This window comes from Amblyraja radiata, chromosome 10 (assembly GCF_010909765.2).
Source record: "Amblyraja radiata isolate CabotCenter1 chromosome 10, sAmbRad1.1.pri, whole genome shotgun sequence".
In the NCBI taxonomy this organism is placed as follows: Eukaryota; Metazoa; Chordata; class Chondrichthyes; order Rajiformes; family Rajidae; genus Amblyraja; species Amblyraja radiata.
In genome coordinates, this window is record NC_045965.1 from 16779515 (window position 1) to 16799538 (window position 20024).

The 20024-nt window shown below is 43.1% G+C and overlaps 1 protein-coding gene across 1 annotated transcript in view; it reads left to right on the forward strand.

Moving 5' to 3' along the window:
* The window catches only part of lamc1 (laminin subunit gamma 1), a 185857-nt gene that overhangs the window by 91947 nt on the left and 73886 nt on the right, over positions 1 to 20024 (forward strand). The window contains exon 3 of the mRNA XM_033028193.1: positions 3878 to 4008. Within this exon, the coding sequence (XP_032884084.1) occupies positions 3878 to 4008 (131 nt within the window). The remainder of the gene's footprint in view (positions 1 to 3877; positions 4009 to 20024) is intronic.

Sequence of the window (20024 nt, forward strand, 5' to 3'; positions counted from 1 at the left end):
TAGGAGGTATAGATATCAAGTCCTATAGTATAGCTATAGCAGCATAGTATTAAAGCATTGCAATTACAGGGAAAGTGTTGATAAAATAAAATGAAGTTGGTTGGGAGATCAGGACTACACCCTAGGCTTATGAGAGAGAGGCCAGTTCAGTAGAATGATAACAGTAGAATTGTTCCCGAATCTGGTATTTGCTTCCAAGCTTTTATATATTTTGCCCAGTGGAGAGGGGAGAATAGAGAATGACTAGGGTGAAATAGGTCCTTGATTATGCTGGCTGCTTTGCCGAAGCAGCGTGAAGTGTAGATAGGCAGCGGTTAGGGGGTGGGGGCGAAAGGAGGTCGCTTTGTATGATGGACTGGCCTACATCCACAACTCTCAGCAATTTCTTGGTCAGAGCTTTTGCCAAACCAAGCTGTAATGAACCCCGAGAGGATAATTTCTACCATGCATCTATCGAAGTTGGTATGAGTCATAGGACATGCTGCATCTCCTGAGTCTTCTGAGGAGGTAGAAACGTTGGTGTGCTTTTTTAGCCAAAGCAGCGATGTGGTTAATCTAGGAGAAACTGGTGATAATTATGTGTAAAAACTTGAAGCTCTCGATCATCTCCACTTTGACAGCATTGACGCTGACTGGGATGTCTACACCTTGTTGCATTTTGCTCATAATCTCATTTCAAATTGTGGAGTCGTATAAATCATGCTGATAATATTTCCCCTAGAATTGTTGCCGTTTATTACTGTTAAATGTTACAGTTGTCCAATGGCCAGGAATTTTCACCATGGATTTGTGTGGTAATTATAAAGACCACTTTATTTGACCATGCAATGTTTCAGGAGACCTTGTGGGCATTATTACCATTTTAGTTAAATGTTATGTTAATTTGTAACATGAATTGTACTGCTGGAATTTGTGTTCAATGAAGAGTATAGAACAAATTCCTCGGGTAAAAGCCAATACTTGGTCTTTTTTTTGGCAGTCAGTAATGTTAAATGATAGGTAGAAGCAGATTTACTTTCTGGTATAGTTAGTCCCTGTTCTCTTGGTGACAGCATAGAACCCAGATTATGCACTATGTGAATGGGAGACTTGTTTTCCTGTATAAATGCTTCTGCTTTGCATGTGTGTGAATTCAACGAATGCGAGTCAGTTGCTGTACATAGCACTCGCCATCAATTCCATTCCTGTCAGTTTTATGCCATGTAGCTAGAAGTATTTCATTTAAAAAATAACAAAATGGTAAATAAATGTAGCATAATTGCATTGGCCACCTTTTACAATTTTGAAGTATATAGCCAAACCCAGTAGAGCACTAAGTTGTGTTATTGTGCAAGAAATTGGTGAGGCCTCACTTGGAATATTGTATTCAGTTTTGGTCAACCAGCTCCAGCTTTAGGAAAGATCCCATTAATCATCAACGAATGAAGAGAAGATTTTTGTGAGGATGTTGCCAGGACTTGAGGGCCGAAAGGTTTGGCAAGTTAGGACTTTATTCCTTGGAATGCAGGAAGCTGAGGAGTGATCTTAGCAGTGTATAAAATCGTGAGGAGCATGAATAGGATGAATGCACAGCGTCTCTTTCCCAGGGTAGGGGTATCAAGATCTAGAGGACATAGGTTTAAACTGAGATGGGAAAGATTTAATGGGAACGTGAAGGTTGACATTTTCACAGATAGGGTTGTGAGTATATGGAATGAGCTGCCTGAGGAAGTAGTCGTAGAAGGTACAATAACAGCAATTAAAAGTCCTTTGGACAAGTATGTGGATTGGAAAGGTTTTGAGCCGTTGCAAGCCAAATGCAGGCAAATGGGACTAGTTTCAATGATACACAAACAGTCTAAATCTCCACCTACAGTGGCAGAATTCTAATGTTTCCAAGATGTAATTAAAAATTGCACTTTGGGCATTTGAAGGCAAGCATTCAAAAGTTTGTGACCCAATGGGTGGGCAGAGTTCAGGAGGTCTTGTAGCACGCTGACAGTCATGACATGCGTGTCTTCTTCAGCATTGTCAAGGCCCATTTGTGACCCTAATATTCAAGGCACACCACATTGAGAACTGGGAATGAAGAAGGCAAGAATATAAATGCAATTAGCACCAGGTGAAAGAAACAATTGGAAGAAATAAAGAGTCTGTTCTTTTTGCATTTGTCTTCGATTTTACCCATTCTAGTCTCGTTGAAAAACCACAAGTCATCTGGAAACAGACAAGGCCTCTGGAATGTAAATTCCTGCCGAGTTTCCAAATTTGACAGTTAGCAACATTAGTAACAATTTCACAGCCCCAAATCTGGGGACGATATGGTTATGCCACAAGATCTCACACATGCCATAAATCAAGACCATCTTTGGAAAAAGGCATATCCAATTGCAGTAATATAGACAGGCCTCACTATCCTCTGCACCAGGGAAAATTATTGCCAGCATCCTTTTTAACTGTCCCCTGCCAGTGACAGAAGAGCTGCCCCCAAATCGAGCAGCAGATTCAATTGTTCAAAAGGAGCAGCAGATCTCAAGAAATATACAGGAAGCAGTATCAACCACTATTCATGGCCTTTTTGTTTTAACCTTACAAGAGACTTTTGACACTGGCATTTGAGGTGCTCTGGAGAATTTTTCACAAATTTTTCTGTGTTCAGGAATTTCTATATCTATTACAGGTTGGCAAGCAAACTGCTGTTCCAACCTACAATTCTACTGCAGATGCAATACCTGTGTTATTATGTCATTGCTCCAACCCTTGCCTCATACTTTCTCATTGCAATATTAAAGACTTCATCTCAAACAATGTTCCCCCACTCCAGTATCAAGGTCAATCTGACCTGAGACACCGAGCTGCAATATGCAGACAACAGCTGCGTCTGTGCACATTGGGAAACGGCACTAAGTCATTGTCGAGCTGTTCCCCAAAACATATGAGAGAATGGACTGTGTACTGAAAACATCCACAGACCAAATGTGCTCTGCACCACAGAGAAGTCGCATAGCATAACTCTGGAAAACATGACCTACTTTTTGTTTCTAGGAGCCCAGCTCTCAGCAAAGGCAGACAGCATCAGTGATGAGATTCATCACTTGCCTTTAGGTATCTGAGAGGGCGGGGGGGGAAATCAAAACCTCAAATACAAAAAAAGATTGATAAAAGATGTTGCCGGGACTGGAGGGTTTGAATTATAAGGAGAGGCTGGTTAGGCCTGGAGCATAGGAAATGAGGCATGATCTATTTAAGGTTTATAAAATCACAAGAGGCAGAAGGTGAATGGCCACAGTCTTTTCCCCAGCGTAGGAGAGTCTATAACCAGAATACATAGGTTTAATGTTGAGAGGTGAAAGATTTAAAGGGGGCAGGGTGGGGGGGAGGAGGATTTTTTTAAAGTAGAGGGTGGTGGGTTATCTGGAATGAATTGCCAGAGGAGCTAGTAGAGAAGGGTACAATTGTGACATTGAAAAGGCATTTGGATGGGTATTTGGAGAGAGAAACAGTTTGGAGGGATATAGGACAGGCATAGCTGAGTGGGACTAGCTGGGTTAAGAAAGTTGGAGGACTTGGATGGGTTGGGCAGAAGGGTCTGCCTCTCCTTTCATTTCTCGTGCTTGTCTCCAGGCTCTAGACTCTGACTGACACAATATTTCTCCAATCTAAACATGAACTAAACAAATCTTATCATATATTATACTCTTTGCAATAATGGCAAAGCTCGATTTTCCATTTTGGTTATTTATACAATTATTTTTTAATATAATTCATTGCAGAACATGATGCATTGTAATAGTTTTTGTAGTATTTTGTTTTAATGGCTGTTTTATGATGGGTAATTTCTTGACTAGTGACCAATAATTTTACGTGCAGAGTGTTAATTATTTTTGCTCACTTACAGGAATGGGTGACAGCAACCGACATCAAAGTGACCTTGAATAGGTTGAACACCTTTGGGGACGAAGTTTTTAATGACCCGAAGGTTCTGAAGTCTTACTATTACGCTATTTCAGATTTTGCAGTTGGTGGAAGGTACTTTTGTTCTCCTTTTTTCCATTTGCTTTTTTAAAAACTGTGGCTAAACATTTCTATGAAGCAAGTGCACGAAAAGGAAAGAAATCTAATCAGAGAGTCATGGAGTGATAAGAGTGTGGAAACAGGTCCTTCGGCCCAACTTGCCCACACTGGCCATCATGTTCCAACTACACTAGTCCCACCTGTCCACGTTTGGTCCATATCCCTCCAGAACTATCCATGTACCTGTTTAACTGTTTCTTAAATGCTGGGATAGTCCTAGCCTCAACTACCTCCTCTGGCAGCTTGTTCCATACACCCACCACAATCCTACCATACCGTAAAAGAGTTGGTACTGGAGATGATGCCAGCTATTTTGCCAATAGTAAGATTATTTCAAATGTTTCAAAATGCCTTTGCTTCGTTTAGGTTTATTTTGTGATGTCACTTGTGCCATAGTGACATGTGACATCCAGGAACATGTGACATCAACAAAGATTGAAGTTTACATGCATGGTTTTAACACTTCTTGAAGGAGGCAAGGAGGTTTCTTTGTCAAAGGAACAATTACATTTGTACTTGCAACAGGCCCGTAAACACAATACACATTGGGAATATATAATAATCAAAAATGCAATGATTTATTCAATTCAATGGTACTTTATTTGTCACATTACTGAAGCACAGTGAAATACATTTTATTATGTACAGTTCCATAAAGATATCATTATTCATAAGCATTAGGTACATCTTAGATAAGCATGGTAGAAGTATACAGTAATAGTACACTGAGAGTTTACAGTCAGATTTAATGCCATTTTCAAGTCCCAGTTGTTGTAGGTGTAGACAACAGGTGCAGGAGTAGGCCATTCGGCCCTTCGAGCCAGCACCGCCATTCAATGTGATCATGGCTGATCATCCCCAATCAGTTCCTGCCTTCTCCCCACCTCCAAGAGTTCTTGACCTGACCATGAAAGCCATGATCGTTGCAGGATCAGCTTGGCCAGGCCTGCCCATTGGTGTCCTCTCCTGCTCTGTGCCACTGCAGGCCGCGTCTGGTCTACAGGGAACCATTTAGAGCGGTGCAGGTCCAGCTGAGCCCAAGGCAGCTGCAGGTCCTTGAGCAGCTCACTCCATCATCGAGGTGTACTGCACTGCCTCTGACAACCGGTCAGCACATCTGACTCCCTCCGTTCTAGTCCATGGGGGGAGCAGGGGCCAGGCTCGACGACTTCCCTCTCCAGACATCAAGCCTGGCTTGCCCGGTTCCGCGGCAGGCAAGCCAGGCTTGATGTCTGGTATAGCAGTGGCATGTAAAGAAAGAAAATCAAGTCCATAGTGCAACTGAAAACACAGTTCATTACAGTTCATACTTGCTGAGGTTAGACCACTTTCCAGGCTCCTGTGACACCACCTTGTTGGTTGTAGCGAAATGAGAGCATGGCCAGGACGGTGTGGGTGTTTGATGATATTGACTGCCTTTTCAAGGCAACACTTCCTACAGATCCCTTCAATGGTGGGCAGACCACTACCTGTGATTAATTGGGTTGCGCGTGCCACTCTCTATAATCACCTTCATTCTTCGTTTAAGTTGCTGAATCAGGCTATTTTGCACCCAGTCGGTGTGTTCTCTGTGTAATACTAGATTCATAATCCATGGAGGCTCTTTGGGAAGTTGACTATTAAATATCAGCAAGTTAAAAGCTATTTAATATCCAAAATCATTGCATGCCATTGGAAGTGTAAGTTGTTTGGTGTTGATGTATTTAAATTGCACAGCTTAGAGATGGACATAACCTGACAAGTGTGCATTGATTGGTAATTAGTGGTTGAATTTGGTTGTTATCATGCAGCACTTGCTTGTGAACATAGGGTGTGAAAGCTTTATTGGAAATTACAATACATGCTAGCAGAATTCACAGTCTATTATCCATCTTTATTGTGTATGCAAGCCAGTGGAAGAATATTGGATAAGAAATAGCAGTACATCTACAACCAAACGTTATTTTCATTTCCCCTAGGATATGCTAACTGTGCTGGAGGAAATAACAAACCAGATAATTACAAATCGGATAGTATAATGTAGCAATGTTACAAAATTTTGAGATTTTAAAAATCAAGTCTGTAATTTATCCCATCAGATAAAGCATAAAAATAAGTTTAATTTGACACCTAATTCACTTTCATATCTCATGTATTTAAAAAGTTATGGCCATTTTCATACTCGGAAATTAGCATCTTGTTCCCTATTGATTTTCTATGGACGTAACAAAAAAGCTGTGATCGTGGACCGTCAAAAGCCCATAACTTTCTTAAAAATTAAGAGAACTGAATGAAATTTTCAGTTATCATAGATTGAACCATTCTGAAACAAATATAAAATAATCTTACTTGGATGACCTGAAATTAAAGCATATAATTAGTTAGTTACCCAAGTGTAGCTAATTTCAAACTTCAATTACTAGATCTAAACATCTATCCATTTCTTAATAAATGATTAACATTTTTAAATAGCCTAAGTGTGCAAATAATATTCATAAATAATTCACAGTAAAACATGATTTTTAAATCTCATTTACATTAATTTATAGGCCAAATGGAAGGAATTTAGTGTTCAATTGCTGCAAATTAAAGTCCATTTTAAATCAGCTTTCTAGTGGGATCCTGTGAACGCACTGGTTTAGAACGTTCACATTGCGGTAGATTTGTGCCCTCAAATGCCCAGAAAAATACTGCGGGATATAATGGGCCCAAAATGAGCTACTCGCAATATTAAACTTTGTATAAAGGGATCTTAAGAAGCCCTTTTTAATGTAAAAATAAGCTACATACCTTCTGTGGTTTGCTCTATGAGACCCTGACGGCTGTCGGTGGTCGCGGGTTTAGAGATTGATTTTTAAACTACTATAACTATTATCCAAGGCCTTTAAAACTAATAATAGCTTTTGCGACGGGGTCTTTCAGCGATTTTTCGTTAATAATTAACAAGGCTGAACATCTTCGATTTGAACAGCCTAGAGAAAATCGCGTTTTAAACCCGCCCCCTCTAAACGGCGCCAAAATCGCGCACACCCGCAGCGACAGATTTTCAGCGACGCTTCAGGTAGGCTTTGCAACATACCTATATAATGTTTGTCGTGACCAACACCATGTTTATTAAAAAGATAGTCTGAGAGAAAATCTGTTTTCTGAGAGAAAGCTAGTTGTGTATGTTAATTTGTGACACCCAATGAAGGTTTATTTAAAAAGCAGGATTAGTTCATGAATTATTGATTACATATATAACTAATTTCTTTGCTTGGAAACTCTTTGGATCCTCAATCTGGAACAAACAAATTGAAAAATTAGTTAATTCAAAAACAAAACCTTTGATCTGTTAAAAGCAAATCGTCTTTAGATAACCTGGTCAAATTATTTGAAATTGAAGGAGAGAGCCTATGACTTGCCTGTGGACTTTAAAAAGATACTTTACTAAGATTCATTTAAAGGAATATTAAAGTCCATGAGTTGAACATGATGACAATAATATGGTAATAGAACAGAAACCAGAGTAATGGAACAGAAACCAGAGTAGAGAAATGAACATAGACACAAAATGCTGGAGTAACTCAGCAGGACGGGCAGCATTTCTGGAGAGAAGGAATGGGTGACGTCATAATAATAATAATAATAAATTTTATTTAATGGTCGCCTTTCAGACATCTCAAGGACACCTTACATAGTAATCGGAATAAAAACATATAATCGGAATAGAACAGGTAAAAAAGACATCACAGAGACACAAATTAAAAACAGAATTCGATCCAAAAACAGAAAATCAAAAACACAGTGTGAAGAGAGAGCAGCGGCAGCCAAAGCGCGCCAGCGTCCACTCTCTCTTCACGGCAGCCATCTTGGACACAGACCTACAGGACTACAATTAGACAACAAAAAAAAATCATCCCCCCACAGTGGGTAGCACTGTGGGGGAAGGCACAATGTCCAGTCCCCACCCCATGTTCACCCCAAAGTCAGGCCTATTGAGGCCACCGCAATTGCCTCTACAGTGGCCCGATGTCCTTGGCCGTTCTCACCGGGTGGTCTTGCCCCGGCGTCGGGAGAGTCCTTTCGGCGGCTGGGCCACCTGGAACGGCCGCTTCCTGGTTGGAGCCCGCGGCTGCCGAAGCCGACAAGGCCGCGCCGGTTAGGAGCTCCCAGGCTCTCGATGATAAAGTCGGCGCCGCTTCTCCGTACTGCCGCCTCTCCGCACTGCCGTCTCTCCGCTCCGCAGACCCGCAGCCCGGGGATGTTGCTCTCGGCGGTCCAGCGCGTCGCTCCAGCGCGGCGACCCAGGCAAGGCATCGCCCGCTCCGCTCCGCTCCAGCGCTCCAACGCTGTGCCGCCGCCGAGGCCGAGGTGCTGGGCTGTCCCCGCCAGGAAACGGTGCTCCAAGCCCGCAGGTAGGCCACGAGGACGGGTCGACGGGCAGCCCGGAGAAAAGGCTGCCACACCGACCAGGTAGGGACCTAGAAATAAAGTTACACCTACCCCCCCCACATTAAAAGACCATATCCCCTACAAACAAAAAAACAGGACTCACTAAAAACTATTAAAAAAACGAATTTAAAACGGACGGCTGCTGGCTAGCAGCCGTTCACCGAGATGGCTCCTCCTCCTCATGGGCCGAGATCCTTCTTCAGATTGATGTCAGGGGAGTGGGCGGGACAGAGATAGAATGTAGCCGGAGACAGTAAGACTGGTGGGAGAACCGGGAAGGGAGAGGGGATGGAGGGAGAGGGAAAACAAGGGCTATTTGAAGTTAGAGAAGTCAATGTTCATACTGCTGGGGTATAAGCTACCCAAGCAAAATATGAGGTGCTGTTCCTCCAATTTGTGCTGGGCCTCTAACAATGGAGGAGGCCCAGGATAGAAAGGTCAGATTGGGAATGGGAGGGGGAGTTAAAGTGCTGAGCAATTGGGAGATCAGGTTGGTTAAGGCGGACTGAGCAGAGGTGTCCAGCAAAACGTTCGCCGAGCCTATGCTTGGTCTTGCCGATGTACAGAAGCTGATACCTGGAACAGCAGATACAGTTGATGAGGTTGGAGGAGGTGCAAGTGAACCTCTGCCTCACCTGAAAAGACTGTTGGGGTCCGAGGATGGAGTCGAGGGGGGAGGTAAAGGTTGCATCTCCTGCGGCTGCCTGGGAAAGTACCTGGGGAGGGGGTGGTTTGGGTGGGAAGGGACGAGTTGGCCAGGGAGTTGCAAGATGGCAAAAGTGTTGGAGGATTATATGCTGTATGCAACAGCTGATGGGGTGGATGGTGAGGACAAGGGGACTTGTTGCGAATGGGGGGAGGGGGGAGGAGCAAGTGTGGAGCTGCGGGATATCGAGGATACCTTAGTGAGAGCTTCATCTCTCCCTGCACGGGAGACCCGACCTTTTCTTTGTCGGGTCTCCGTTGTCGTTGGGGCTGCAACGAGGAGCGGCCTCCAACAGGAAGACCGGGGGCTGTGGTGCCGACTACTCACCTCACCTCACCATCGCGGAGCTGGCCGAGTCCAGAGCGGGTGGAGCGGTGGTGGACGCTGCTGCGGCCCGACCTCCGGAGGTTCAGAGGCTGCAACTGCGGGTTTGGCAGACGGCGGCACCGGGAGCCCGCGGGTCCCTGGAGGGAGACCGCTTTTCGGGGCTTCCGCAACGGCGACTTCTCCCGCCCGAGTTGCGGGGTTGAAGAGCTCCTGGAGTGGGGCCTTACAGCACCGCCCCGCGCGGCTTGGAATGGCTGCGGGACTGCGAGCGCACGCCGGGGGCTCTAACACCAAGACCCGGCGCGCGACCTTGCATCACCCGGCGTGGCTTTAATGGCCACGGGACAATCGCCATCGCCTGCCGGGGGCTTTGACTTTGACTCTGACATCGGGGGGGGGGGGGGGAGTGCAGGGGAGAGATAAGTTTTTTTGGCCTTCCATCACAGCAATGTGATGGATGTTTATGTAAATTATGTTGTGTCTTGGGTCTATTTGTTTGTAATGTATGGCTGCAGAAACGGCATTTCGTTTGGACCTCAAGGGGTCCAAATGACAATAAATTGAATTGTATTGTATTGTATTGTATTGTATTGTATCTATAATGGAAGAGGGGAACCCCCATTTCCTAAAGAATTAGGGCATCTCCGAAGATCTAGAAAGGAAACCCTCATCCTGGGCGCAGATGCGGCGTAATCGGAGGAATTGGGAGTAGGGGATAGAGTCTTTACAGGAAGCAGGGCGGGAAGAAATGTAGTCTAAATAGCTATGGGAGTCAGTAGGTTTGTAGTAGATGTGTCTCCTGTGATGGAGACGGTGAGATCCAGAAACGGTAGGGAAATGTCGAAGATAGTCCAAATGAATTAGAGTGCAGGATGGAAATCAGTCGTGAAGTTGATGGGAAGTCAGTGAGTTCTGCATGGGTGCAGGAGGCTGCACCAATGCAGTCGTCAATAATGCGGAGGTAGAGTTCGGGGGTAGGGCCAGTGTACGCCTGGACCAGTGATTGTTCAACGTACCCTACAAAAAGGCAGGCTTAGCTGGGGCCCATGCGAATGCCCATAGCTACGCCTTGGATTTGGAGGAAGTGGGAGGAGTCGAAGGAAAGGTTGTTGAGGTTAAGGACCAGCTCTGCTAGGCAGAGGAGAGTATTAGTAGACAAAATTGGTTGGTTCTGCGTCGGGGAAGAAATGGGAGGCTTTAAGACCTGCCTGGTGGTGGTTGGAGGTGTAAAGTGACTGGACATCCATGGTAAAGATGAGGGAGTGGTGGCCTGGAAAACCGAAGTAATTGAAGAGACGAAGAGCGTGTGAGGTGTCTTGGACATAGGTGGGGAGGGATTGGACTAGGGGGGGGGATAGGATGGAGTCGAGGTATGTGAAAATTAATTAGGTGGGACATGAAATGAACTCTTGATTTTCAGACTGAATGCTCTGCCATAATAGCTGACATTACAACTGTTTTTAATGATGTACAGATATTAATATATGGGCAGAATTTCCAGGTTTGTAGATATGAACTCAAATGTACCTTGAAAAGAATGCAAACTAATTTCAGGAGAGGATAAATGTGAAATGGCAAGCAACATTGCAGATATGTGATGTATAAATGTAAAGTACAGGTGCACAACCTTTTATCCGAAAGCCTTGGGACCAGACACTTTTCGTAATTCGGAATTTTTCGGCTTTCGGAATGGAAGATTTTTAGCGTAGATTTTAACGGCTGGCTCAGTGGTAGAGTGCTCGGCTCATATCCGCGAGTTTGCGCCTCGATCCCGGCAGTTACTCGATCGCGAGTTTGAGTCTTCAATGTAGTTTTTTCTTGCAGAATAGGAGAGAATAGGGAGGGTTAGGCTGGGATCATTCTCTGCGAGATGATCTTAGTGCGGCAGACAAGTGTAGGAGAGATGTACTGACTGTGTGGGTAGAACTTTGGAAGTGATTGCCCACCATTCTCAAAAGCCGCTGTGTCTCCCTGTCCCTGGGATAGCAGGGGGCGATCAAACAGCACAATACTCCCCTCCCCCTCCAACTCCAGAGGAATCCGCTCCCCGATGGGCCGCTACGGCGACAAGTGGCAGTTCGCCCACAGCCCGAGCTGCGCCACCCCAAGAACAAGACGTACCTTGCACACCATCAGCTTCTGCGTGTTCCTCTGGAGTTGGAGCGGGGCTGGGGTGGAGTTGCTGATCTGGGATCTCCGTGCTTGCAGTGGGCCTGGGGGTCGGTGTCCCGATGAGGAGGTGCAGCTCGGGCTGTGGGCGAACTGCCACTTGTCGCCGTAGCAGCCCATCGGGGAGCGGCTTCTGGTGGTCCTGACGTCTCCGGCCAGTTTGCAGTTTTCCTCTGGAGTTGGAACGGGGCTGGGCTGCTGCTGGCTGTGGGTCTCTGGGATCTCCGTGCCTGCAGTGGGCCTGGGGGTCGGTGTCCCGTTGGTCCTGACGTCTCCGGTGACTGGCACTGACCTGCTGGCATCGCCGACGTGAAGACAGTGCAAAGCCCCCGCGCCGGTGCAATGGGCAGGGAGCTGGAGAAGGGAGGGAAGGGGTCACACACATGGCCGGGAAGCAGAGGGGTGTAGGTGGGGTGAAACTGAAGGGAGCGACAATCTGCTGTTGCCTGCCCGCCGAGTTAAAAAGTTCCCACGCAAGACTCACGATACACTGTGTATCGTGAGTCTACCGTGGGAACTTTTTAACTCAGCGGGCAGGCAGCAGCAGATTGTCAATTATCAACCCTCCCGCGCAATATACCCTCACCTTCTCTTTTATGAATGGGGATTTAGTTCCCCTTTCTTCGAGGACCGACCGGAGGTTCCGCTGTCACCTTTGCGGGCCGCCCTCGGTGAACGTCTTCAAGGACCTTTCTTCAAGGACCGAAAAAATGTCCGCTATTCGGAGCTTTTCGTTATTTGGAATTTCGGATAAAAGGTTGTGCACCTGTAATATATTGAGATATTTGGCTGTGTGATGGGAAAGAGGGCAAAAGCATACGTTACAATAAACCTTTAAACCACTTATTACATGTTTTATTACATCTTTGTAACACTTGTTTTTTGCATGACTAATTTTAATTTAGAAATTGTACTTCAAATTATCCCCTGATTTAAATGACATATTTTTTCCCTTTGATTTGCAAATGTTGCTCCTTTTTCAAGCTCTAAGATGCTAATGCAACTTAGAGTCTAAAATTACATGCCTCAATGCATTCTATGGGATAATATAGTAGATTCAATTCTGAGTGATGTTTTGGGCACATGACTGGAAGGTTTCAGCTTAACTCCAGGCTACCATGAAAGGTTTAAACTCTTGACTCCAGTGAACTACATCGAGATCTTTGTATTTCAATTGATTTGTTTAAACTTGGAGTCAACATTATTGTTTCACTGACCTTTCTATCCCAGGCCTCCATCATTGCCATAGTGAGGCCAGAGTGAGGCAAACTGGAGGAACAGCTCCTCATATTCTGCTGTGTAGTTTCCAACCCAATGGTATGAACATTGAATTCTCCAATTTAAGGTGCCACCACCACTACCACACCCACCACCCCCCCCCCCCCCCCCCCCCCCCCCACCTCTTTTTTCCCCCATCACATGTAGGAACAGCACCTCATAATGTGCTTGGGCAGCTTACAACCCAGCAGCAATAACAATGTTGATTTTTCCAGCTTCAAGTAATGCTTGCATCCCCCGTCTCTCTCCATCCCACCCCAACCCTAGTTGTTGTACTAGTTTCACTCGTGTCATCCTAGTGAGTTTCTTTGTCTGGTTCAATGATGCTGAGGTAGAGTTCGGGGGTAGGGCATGTGTACGCCTGTAATGGTGATAGTTGATCCTTGATCATCGTTCATTCATTTGTACTATATCTCCCTATATTACCATCTCGATCTCTCGTTTCCCTTTCCCCAACTCAGTCTGAAGAAGGGTCTCAATTTGAAACATCGCTTATTCCTTTTCTCCAGAGGTGCTGCCTGACCCACTGAGTTACTCCAGCTATCTGGATTAGAGGGTGCTGTAAGGAAAGACAGGCAGGATACACAGTCAGAACCTTTTTCTCGGGGATTTTTCCTGAAGACTAGGGAGCTTAGCTTTAAGATGAGAAAGGGGAAAGTTTAAAGATGCAGGGTAAATTTTTTTTGCACAGAATGGTAAGTTTCTGGAATGTGCTGCCAGGTGATGCTGGGAATGGGGGATATAGATCACATGCAGGCAGAGGAGATTAGTTTGGCATCATGTTTGACGCAGACTTGTGTTGAAGGGCCTCTTCCTGTGCTGTGCTGTTCATGTTCTAACTTACAAGATTGATATTTGGATAGTGTTAGTTATATAAATGCAATAAAGCTACTATGTTCGAAAGATGATACCACAGTGTCTTTAGTGCACAAATAGTTTTATTGTAATTATGTAATAAATAAAATAATTAAATAAATACAATGGATTCTGCCATTGTTATCAATCCGATAATTATTTTAATTGGAAACTTAGACTTTAAAACCAGTAACATTATAAACTCTGATATAGAGCAGATCAATGGAGTAACAATTTATAAAATTGTTTTAAAATTTACCAATCCGACTAATTTAAATGGCGATTCTGCCACTCATCTGTAATCTGTCCCTTTTTTATCATGTTTTGTCTTATGCCATCACCCCATGTTTATTGTTAAGAATCCTATTGTTCTCTGCTCCCCTTAACCCTGTTTCTGCCTCGTAGAACTTGGTTCAGCTTTTTCCAGTTCTAAAGGGCCTGTCCCACTTTCACGACCTAATTCACAACCCCTTTTACTCGTGGACATTTTTCATCAGGCTAGAAAAACGCCCCGACCTACTTGATGCCACGAGTACCTATGACTAGCATCACGACCTACCTACGACCTCGTGACGACCATGCTGCAAATATGAGTCAAGGGCAAACTCGGCAGAGATTGTGAATTAGGTCGTGAAAGTGGGACAGGCCCTTAGGTTGACCAGGAATTAAAGCTGCTTCTCTATAAATTCAGCATTCCAACAACATTTCCTGTATTAAAAAAAAATATATACCATTGAGGGTGTTGATCACTTGATGAAATGTTTGAGAAAATTGTGGGTTAATTATTTTTATCCTCTCCTGAATCTTTTCCATCTTATGTTCAGGTGTATACTAACGCTGATGTGCAAACTGATCACATTGCTATTGCATAGAATTGGTGTTATGCAAAGGAAACACTTTCAGTTTGTAAGCACAAAGTGTAGAACAAATATGTCTTGAAGAAAATGAAGTAGAGGAGGATGCCAAAGCGTTTTACCCCTCAGAAATTAAGTAACAATTCATTGCTTCATCTGAAATATAATCCATCTATATTAGTATTATTACTTTGCTGATCTATATAACATAAGAGAGGACTGGTAAACGTAGTCTGGGAGCAGATGCTTGTGGTTAAAATGACATTTAATGAATTCAAACTTTTTTTTATAGAAGTAATGGGAGTTCAGGACCAAAATGTTCCAGAAAGAATGAAAAGCAAAATTTGGGATGATAAGCGAGTGTTGGGTGACCAGGGTCTCATCAGGAAAAAAGAAAGACAGGAATCAGCAACAGCAATTGAAGAATATAGAAAGAAGAGCACTTGAGAAATAGGGGGGAATTAAGGGGGAAAAGAGGGGCCATGAAATATCATAAGCAGGTAAGATTAAGGAGAATCCCAAGACATTCTATTACGATATCAGGAACAAGAAGGTAGTCATAGGAAAAGTGGGGCTCCTTAGGGACCTAAGAATAATCTATATCTGGAGCCATGAGTTGTGGCTGAGGATTTTATCAAGGAAAGGGGGTGATAGATAGGCACTCCTCAAGCATTTTGACACCCCCCCCGCAAATGTTATTACAAACTGTAGCGCTTACAATAAAATTCTACTCTTATTTTGTCATGGAAAATATTACATTTTATGTATCAGTGGAATAAATACAGTTCCTGATGAACTGATTCTTGATTGGTTCTGTTAAATCCGTTCTGTCTTGCTAGGCTAAACGTTCAACTCTGTAGTTATTGGTGTTCAATATGTTTTCTTTATTAATGGGAAGTGGTATTATAATTTCAGCTTTTTGTGTTTGGAACAGGGAGTAAACAAGCTATAAATAATTATCATTTTCACTATAAACCAGAGACTGTATACCTTCAGATTGAAACCTTCAGCAAAATGATTCTCCATGTGAGAGATGCAGAAGATGTTTAGCCAGTTCCGTAATGTAAGATGTTCTCAATGATTTTGTGTTCTATTTTGTTTCATGATCTTACTGAGAAGTGATACTGAGAGTAACCTTTGTAAATGTCATAGCAGGAAAGCAAGGAATTATGAATATCATTCATTGAACTGGAATTGCAACAATTACTTTCATTTCAGAATTTTAGACAGTTTTTGCCTTATGGGAACAAATGTAAATGCAGACATTAATGGTTAATATTATCAGGTGTCAAATAGTCTTGTATCAGAAATGTAATGATTCAATTCACTGCAGTTGCAGTGATAAAATAAGGATAAAATTAGTCATTAGTCATTCAGCCTATTGAACTTTGTCACTACATTCTGAAATCTCTTAGCGATTTGATGTTCTAAAAGTCATTGAGTAAGTTTACTGGTGAGATCGGTTGCGGGTGACTTTTGGGTAGTTATTATTACTAGTTTGCATCCTTTCAACAAAGTGACTGGGATGTCCTACTCAGACGAGAGGTAATTTATTTTTAATTTTTAACAGCCTCTTCACAAGAATTAGTAGAGTGATGGAAGAAGTCATCAGATTTTTTTCTTCAAATCCCTTTCCCAAACCACATCATGTAAGAGCTACGTCAAATGCATTCCTTCTACCATCCCATCCCAGATCTACCTCTCATGCCTTGATATCTGAATCATCAGTTGTGAAGCAACCTGAGTGTTTTCATAATGTAAATTGGAAATACAGGTTGAACGATTTTCCGACACCCTTGGTTCCAAAGCCTTCCCATATTATCCGTTTCCCCAGACTACGAGAGGTCATGTAATATCGACGCACCAATACACCTCTGATCCACTAATTATACCCTTCCCATGTCTCTAAAGCACCATGGACTGCTAACAACTTAAATAAAACAACTATCAAATTCAAATTATGTTTCGAGCAAAACGCGTATTTCTTGCATGGCCAGCTTGGGTGGTATTAGCGAGTTGCCCCCAGAAGTCTGGATACGGGTTGGATCGGCCGTAGGCAGCAGAATCGATCCATCGATCGGCACGGGAGTGTCGATGAGGACGGGATTGGCCTCCTCATCTGGCCCATGCACTACATTTTGGGGGGGAGTTCCGGGGGCCATTTCAGGTTCTCTCTTCATGATTTTGTCCAGATTAGAGGAGGGTCCAGACCAGCAGTTGCCGGACAATCGGTGTTCGACCTGTACTAAAATAATCCTGTTAGTTAAAGTTCAGGCTAGTAGCCATCGTAGTCAAAAACAAGAATAGAAGCAAATATTGCCAAAGATGTGTGCCTTTTTTGTGCCCTTTCGTTGCTGTTTTCAACATGAACTGTCCAGTGCTGAAGCCCATTTGCTGAAATACTCTGCTGAAAGTTGGAAATTGGCTAATTGGAACTAGGCTGAAATAAACAGTAGTTCTAACAGTTTACTATATTCCTATCTAAAGAGCACAAGATCATTTAAAGGTGCAGTTCCCATGTTAGATACAAATTACACAAGCTATGATTTTCTTGGAGAGGACAGAAATTGTGGGCAAAAGGGTTAATGCACCAGGATTTAGTGAAGGACACTGAGCATTCCCATCAGTGAGATAAATACCAGGAGGTAGTTGCTAACTCACAACAGGGTTGAGGATACCCACTTGCGTGACTGTAGGAAGAGTCAGGCTCATGCCAGTTCTAGCAGATTCCTCCTGTGTGAGAATCCCCATGTTCAAATCGGTTTAGGATTATCACTGTCACATGTACCGAGGTATGGTGAAAAGCTTTTGTTTGCATGCCATCCAATCAAATCCGATAATACTATACACGACTTTATTTAAGCCAAACACAAGTACAAAAGGTATAGCGAGTGCAGAATATAATTCTCAGCATTGTGGCATAACAGTTTCGGAGAAAAAGGCCAATATCCACAATGAGGTTGGTTGGGGGATTGGGACTGTAATCTAGTTTGTGGAAGCACAGTTTAAAAGTCTGACAACAGTGGGAGAAAAAGCTGTTCTTGAGTTTGACGGTCTATGTTTTCAAACATCAGTAACTTCTGCTTGCAGGGAGAAGGAGGAATGACTGGGGTAGGAAAGGTCCTTGATTTTATTGGCTGCTTTCCTGAGACAGTGTCAAGTGTAGATGGAATCAATGGAGGGGAGTCTGGTCTGGGTAATAGATTGGGCTATATCCGCAGCACACTACAAATTCCTGCTGTCTTGGGTAGGTCTATTCTCAAATCAAGCTGTGATGCAACTTGACATGATGTTTTCTATAGTGCATTGGTAGTAATTTGTAAGTGTGGATGGAGACATGCTGAATTTTCTCAGAAGAAGCAATGGATTTGGTGTACTTTGTTGCCTGTCGCTTCAACGTGGTTGGTGCATGACAGATTATTGGTAATATTTACGCCTAATGGCTTGAAGCTCTCAACTGTTTACACTTCGGTACCATTGATACTGATTGGGTTATGTTCTCCTCCCCGCTTCCTGAACTTAATAACTAGCACCTTCATCTTGCAGACATTGGGGAAGAGGTTGTTGACATGACACCATGTTACTAAACTCAATATCCCCTACTTGTAATCCGTCTCATAATTTTTCATGCTCTGACCCACCACAGTGGTGTCAGTGAAACGTGTTGATGGAGATGGAGCATAATTTGACTGTACAGTCATGAGTGTATAGGGAGTATCGAAGGGGACTGAGAATGCATCCTTGCGGGACACCAGCATTGAGAATTGTTGTGGACAATGTGTTGTTCCCCTATCGTCACAGATTATGGTCTATTGGCCAGAAAATCATGAAACATGTCTTATTTAGATCTGCATTACCCTTTTTGGCCCATAAAAGTGTTAACAAGCTCAGCTGCAATTCAAAACATTACATTTCAAGTCCTCTACTGCACTAATGACTTCTAAATTTATATATGGTGTTCCCTGCCTTACTGGACCTTGTAGCATTCAAGCTGCTGAGTGTGTTATTGAGGAAGTTAAGACAAGGCATGTAGAAAACATTTATATTGCAATGCTCTCACTTAACTTTTTTTCCCTGTTGCCAGCCGGGCAACCTAGGCAGCTTTTTAGGTTGCCAAATGACAGTTTAGGTGGTCATTTAAGACGGCTTGCATGACGTGTGCGATAATGTGCTCGGATGAAGTGCGTAGTTACCAGCCGGAATTATACTCAATGATGCATTCACATATTATTTCTGCTTCAAACGAAGTCACAAACTAAACACATTCACCAATCAAGACATGATATATACCACAATGACATGCAGCAAAATTATAATACAGTATCTCAACTCTTTTTACACGTTGCAATGAATGCAATTTCTATTATTTCTTTCCACTTCCAAACAAAAATGTGGTTGCATTATTCAGCATATGATCAACCTGTGTCAATAAATCCTGGAACATGGTAACATATATGCTTAACCATGCCACTACAGATTGATGCAAGCATTTTTTCCATGAAGGACCGAAAATTATCATGGCATGGCCATAGCATGGGTCGTTATTGCTATTGATACATAAACATTCTCGCTTCCCATATAATTTATCCACAACAAAATATACAGGATGCAAGGAAATTTCTAAAGGCATTTTATGAGAATAGCTGTTAAAACGACTATACCCATCTGACAGGTTAAACATTACACGAACTGACAAGAGATGGCCAAAGGACATAACTGCAGCAAATATTTTTTTTGGCAGTATGTTTAAAGGTGTCAAAACATCACATTACCAGACATTCAGATTAGATGTATGTGTTGTGAACAACAATGAAGATACCCAGTTTGTATGCACCAGATTTAATGTTTTTTATTGATAATCGCTGTTTCCATCATTCCCACTTCAGAATTAGCGTTAAAATTTCAACTGAAATATCTCCTGACCAAATTTGTGATGTATATGACCGACTGCAGAAGTAAAACCTGGATAAATTCAACGTATAGTTGTGAACGTTGCTCATTAAATAACTACAGTACTGATACTCCATATTAAGAACATTGATTTGCCGTTAAAATGAATTATGTAATAACGTGTCAACGGTAGCTGACAATTGAACACTGAGGTTTTAATGTTTCACGTGTTCACCATTTAATTAATCCATCTTTATGGATTAAAACAAATAATAACATTGGGAATTAAAACGCATTTGATTGAATTCCGTTATCAAACATAGTCAATGTTCGCTCTGACAACATTTCCAGCGCAGTAGGGTCGGTGGGAGGGGGTGAATCAGTGCAGGATGGATAGTTGGGGTGGAGGGGGGGGTTGAGAAGGCGATCGGTGCGGGATGGATGGATTGAGGCAGGAGAATTAGTGCGTGTTGGTTGGA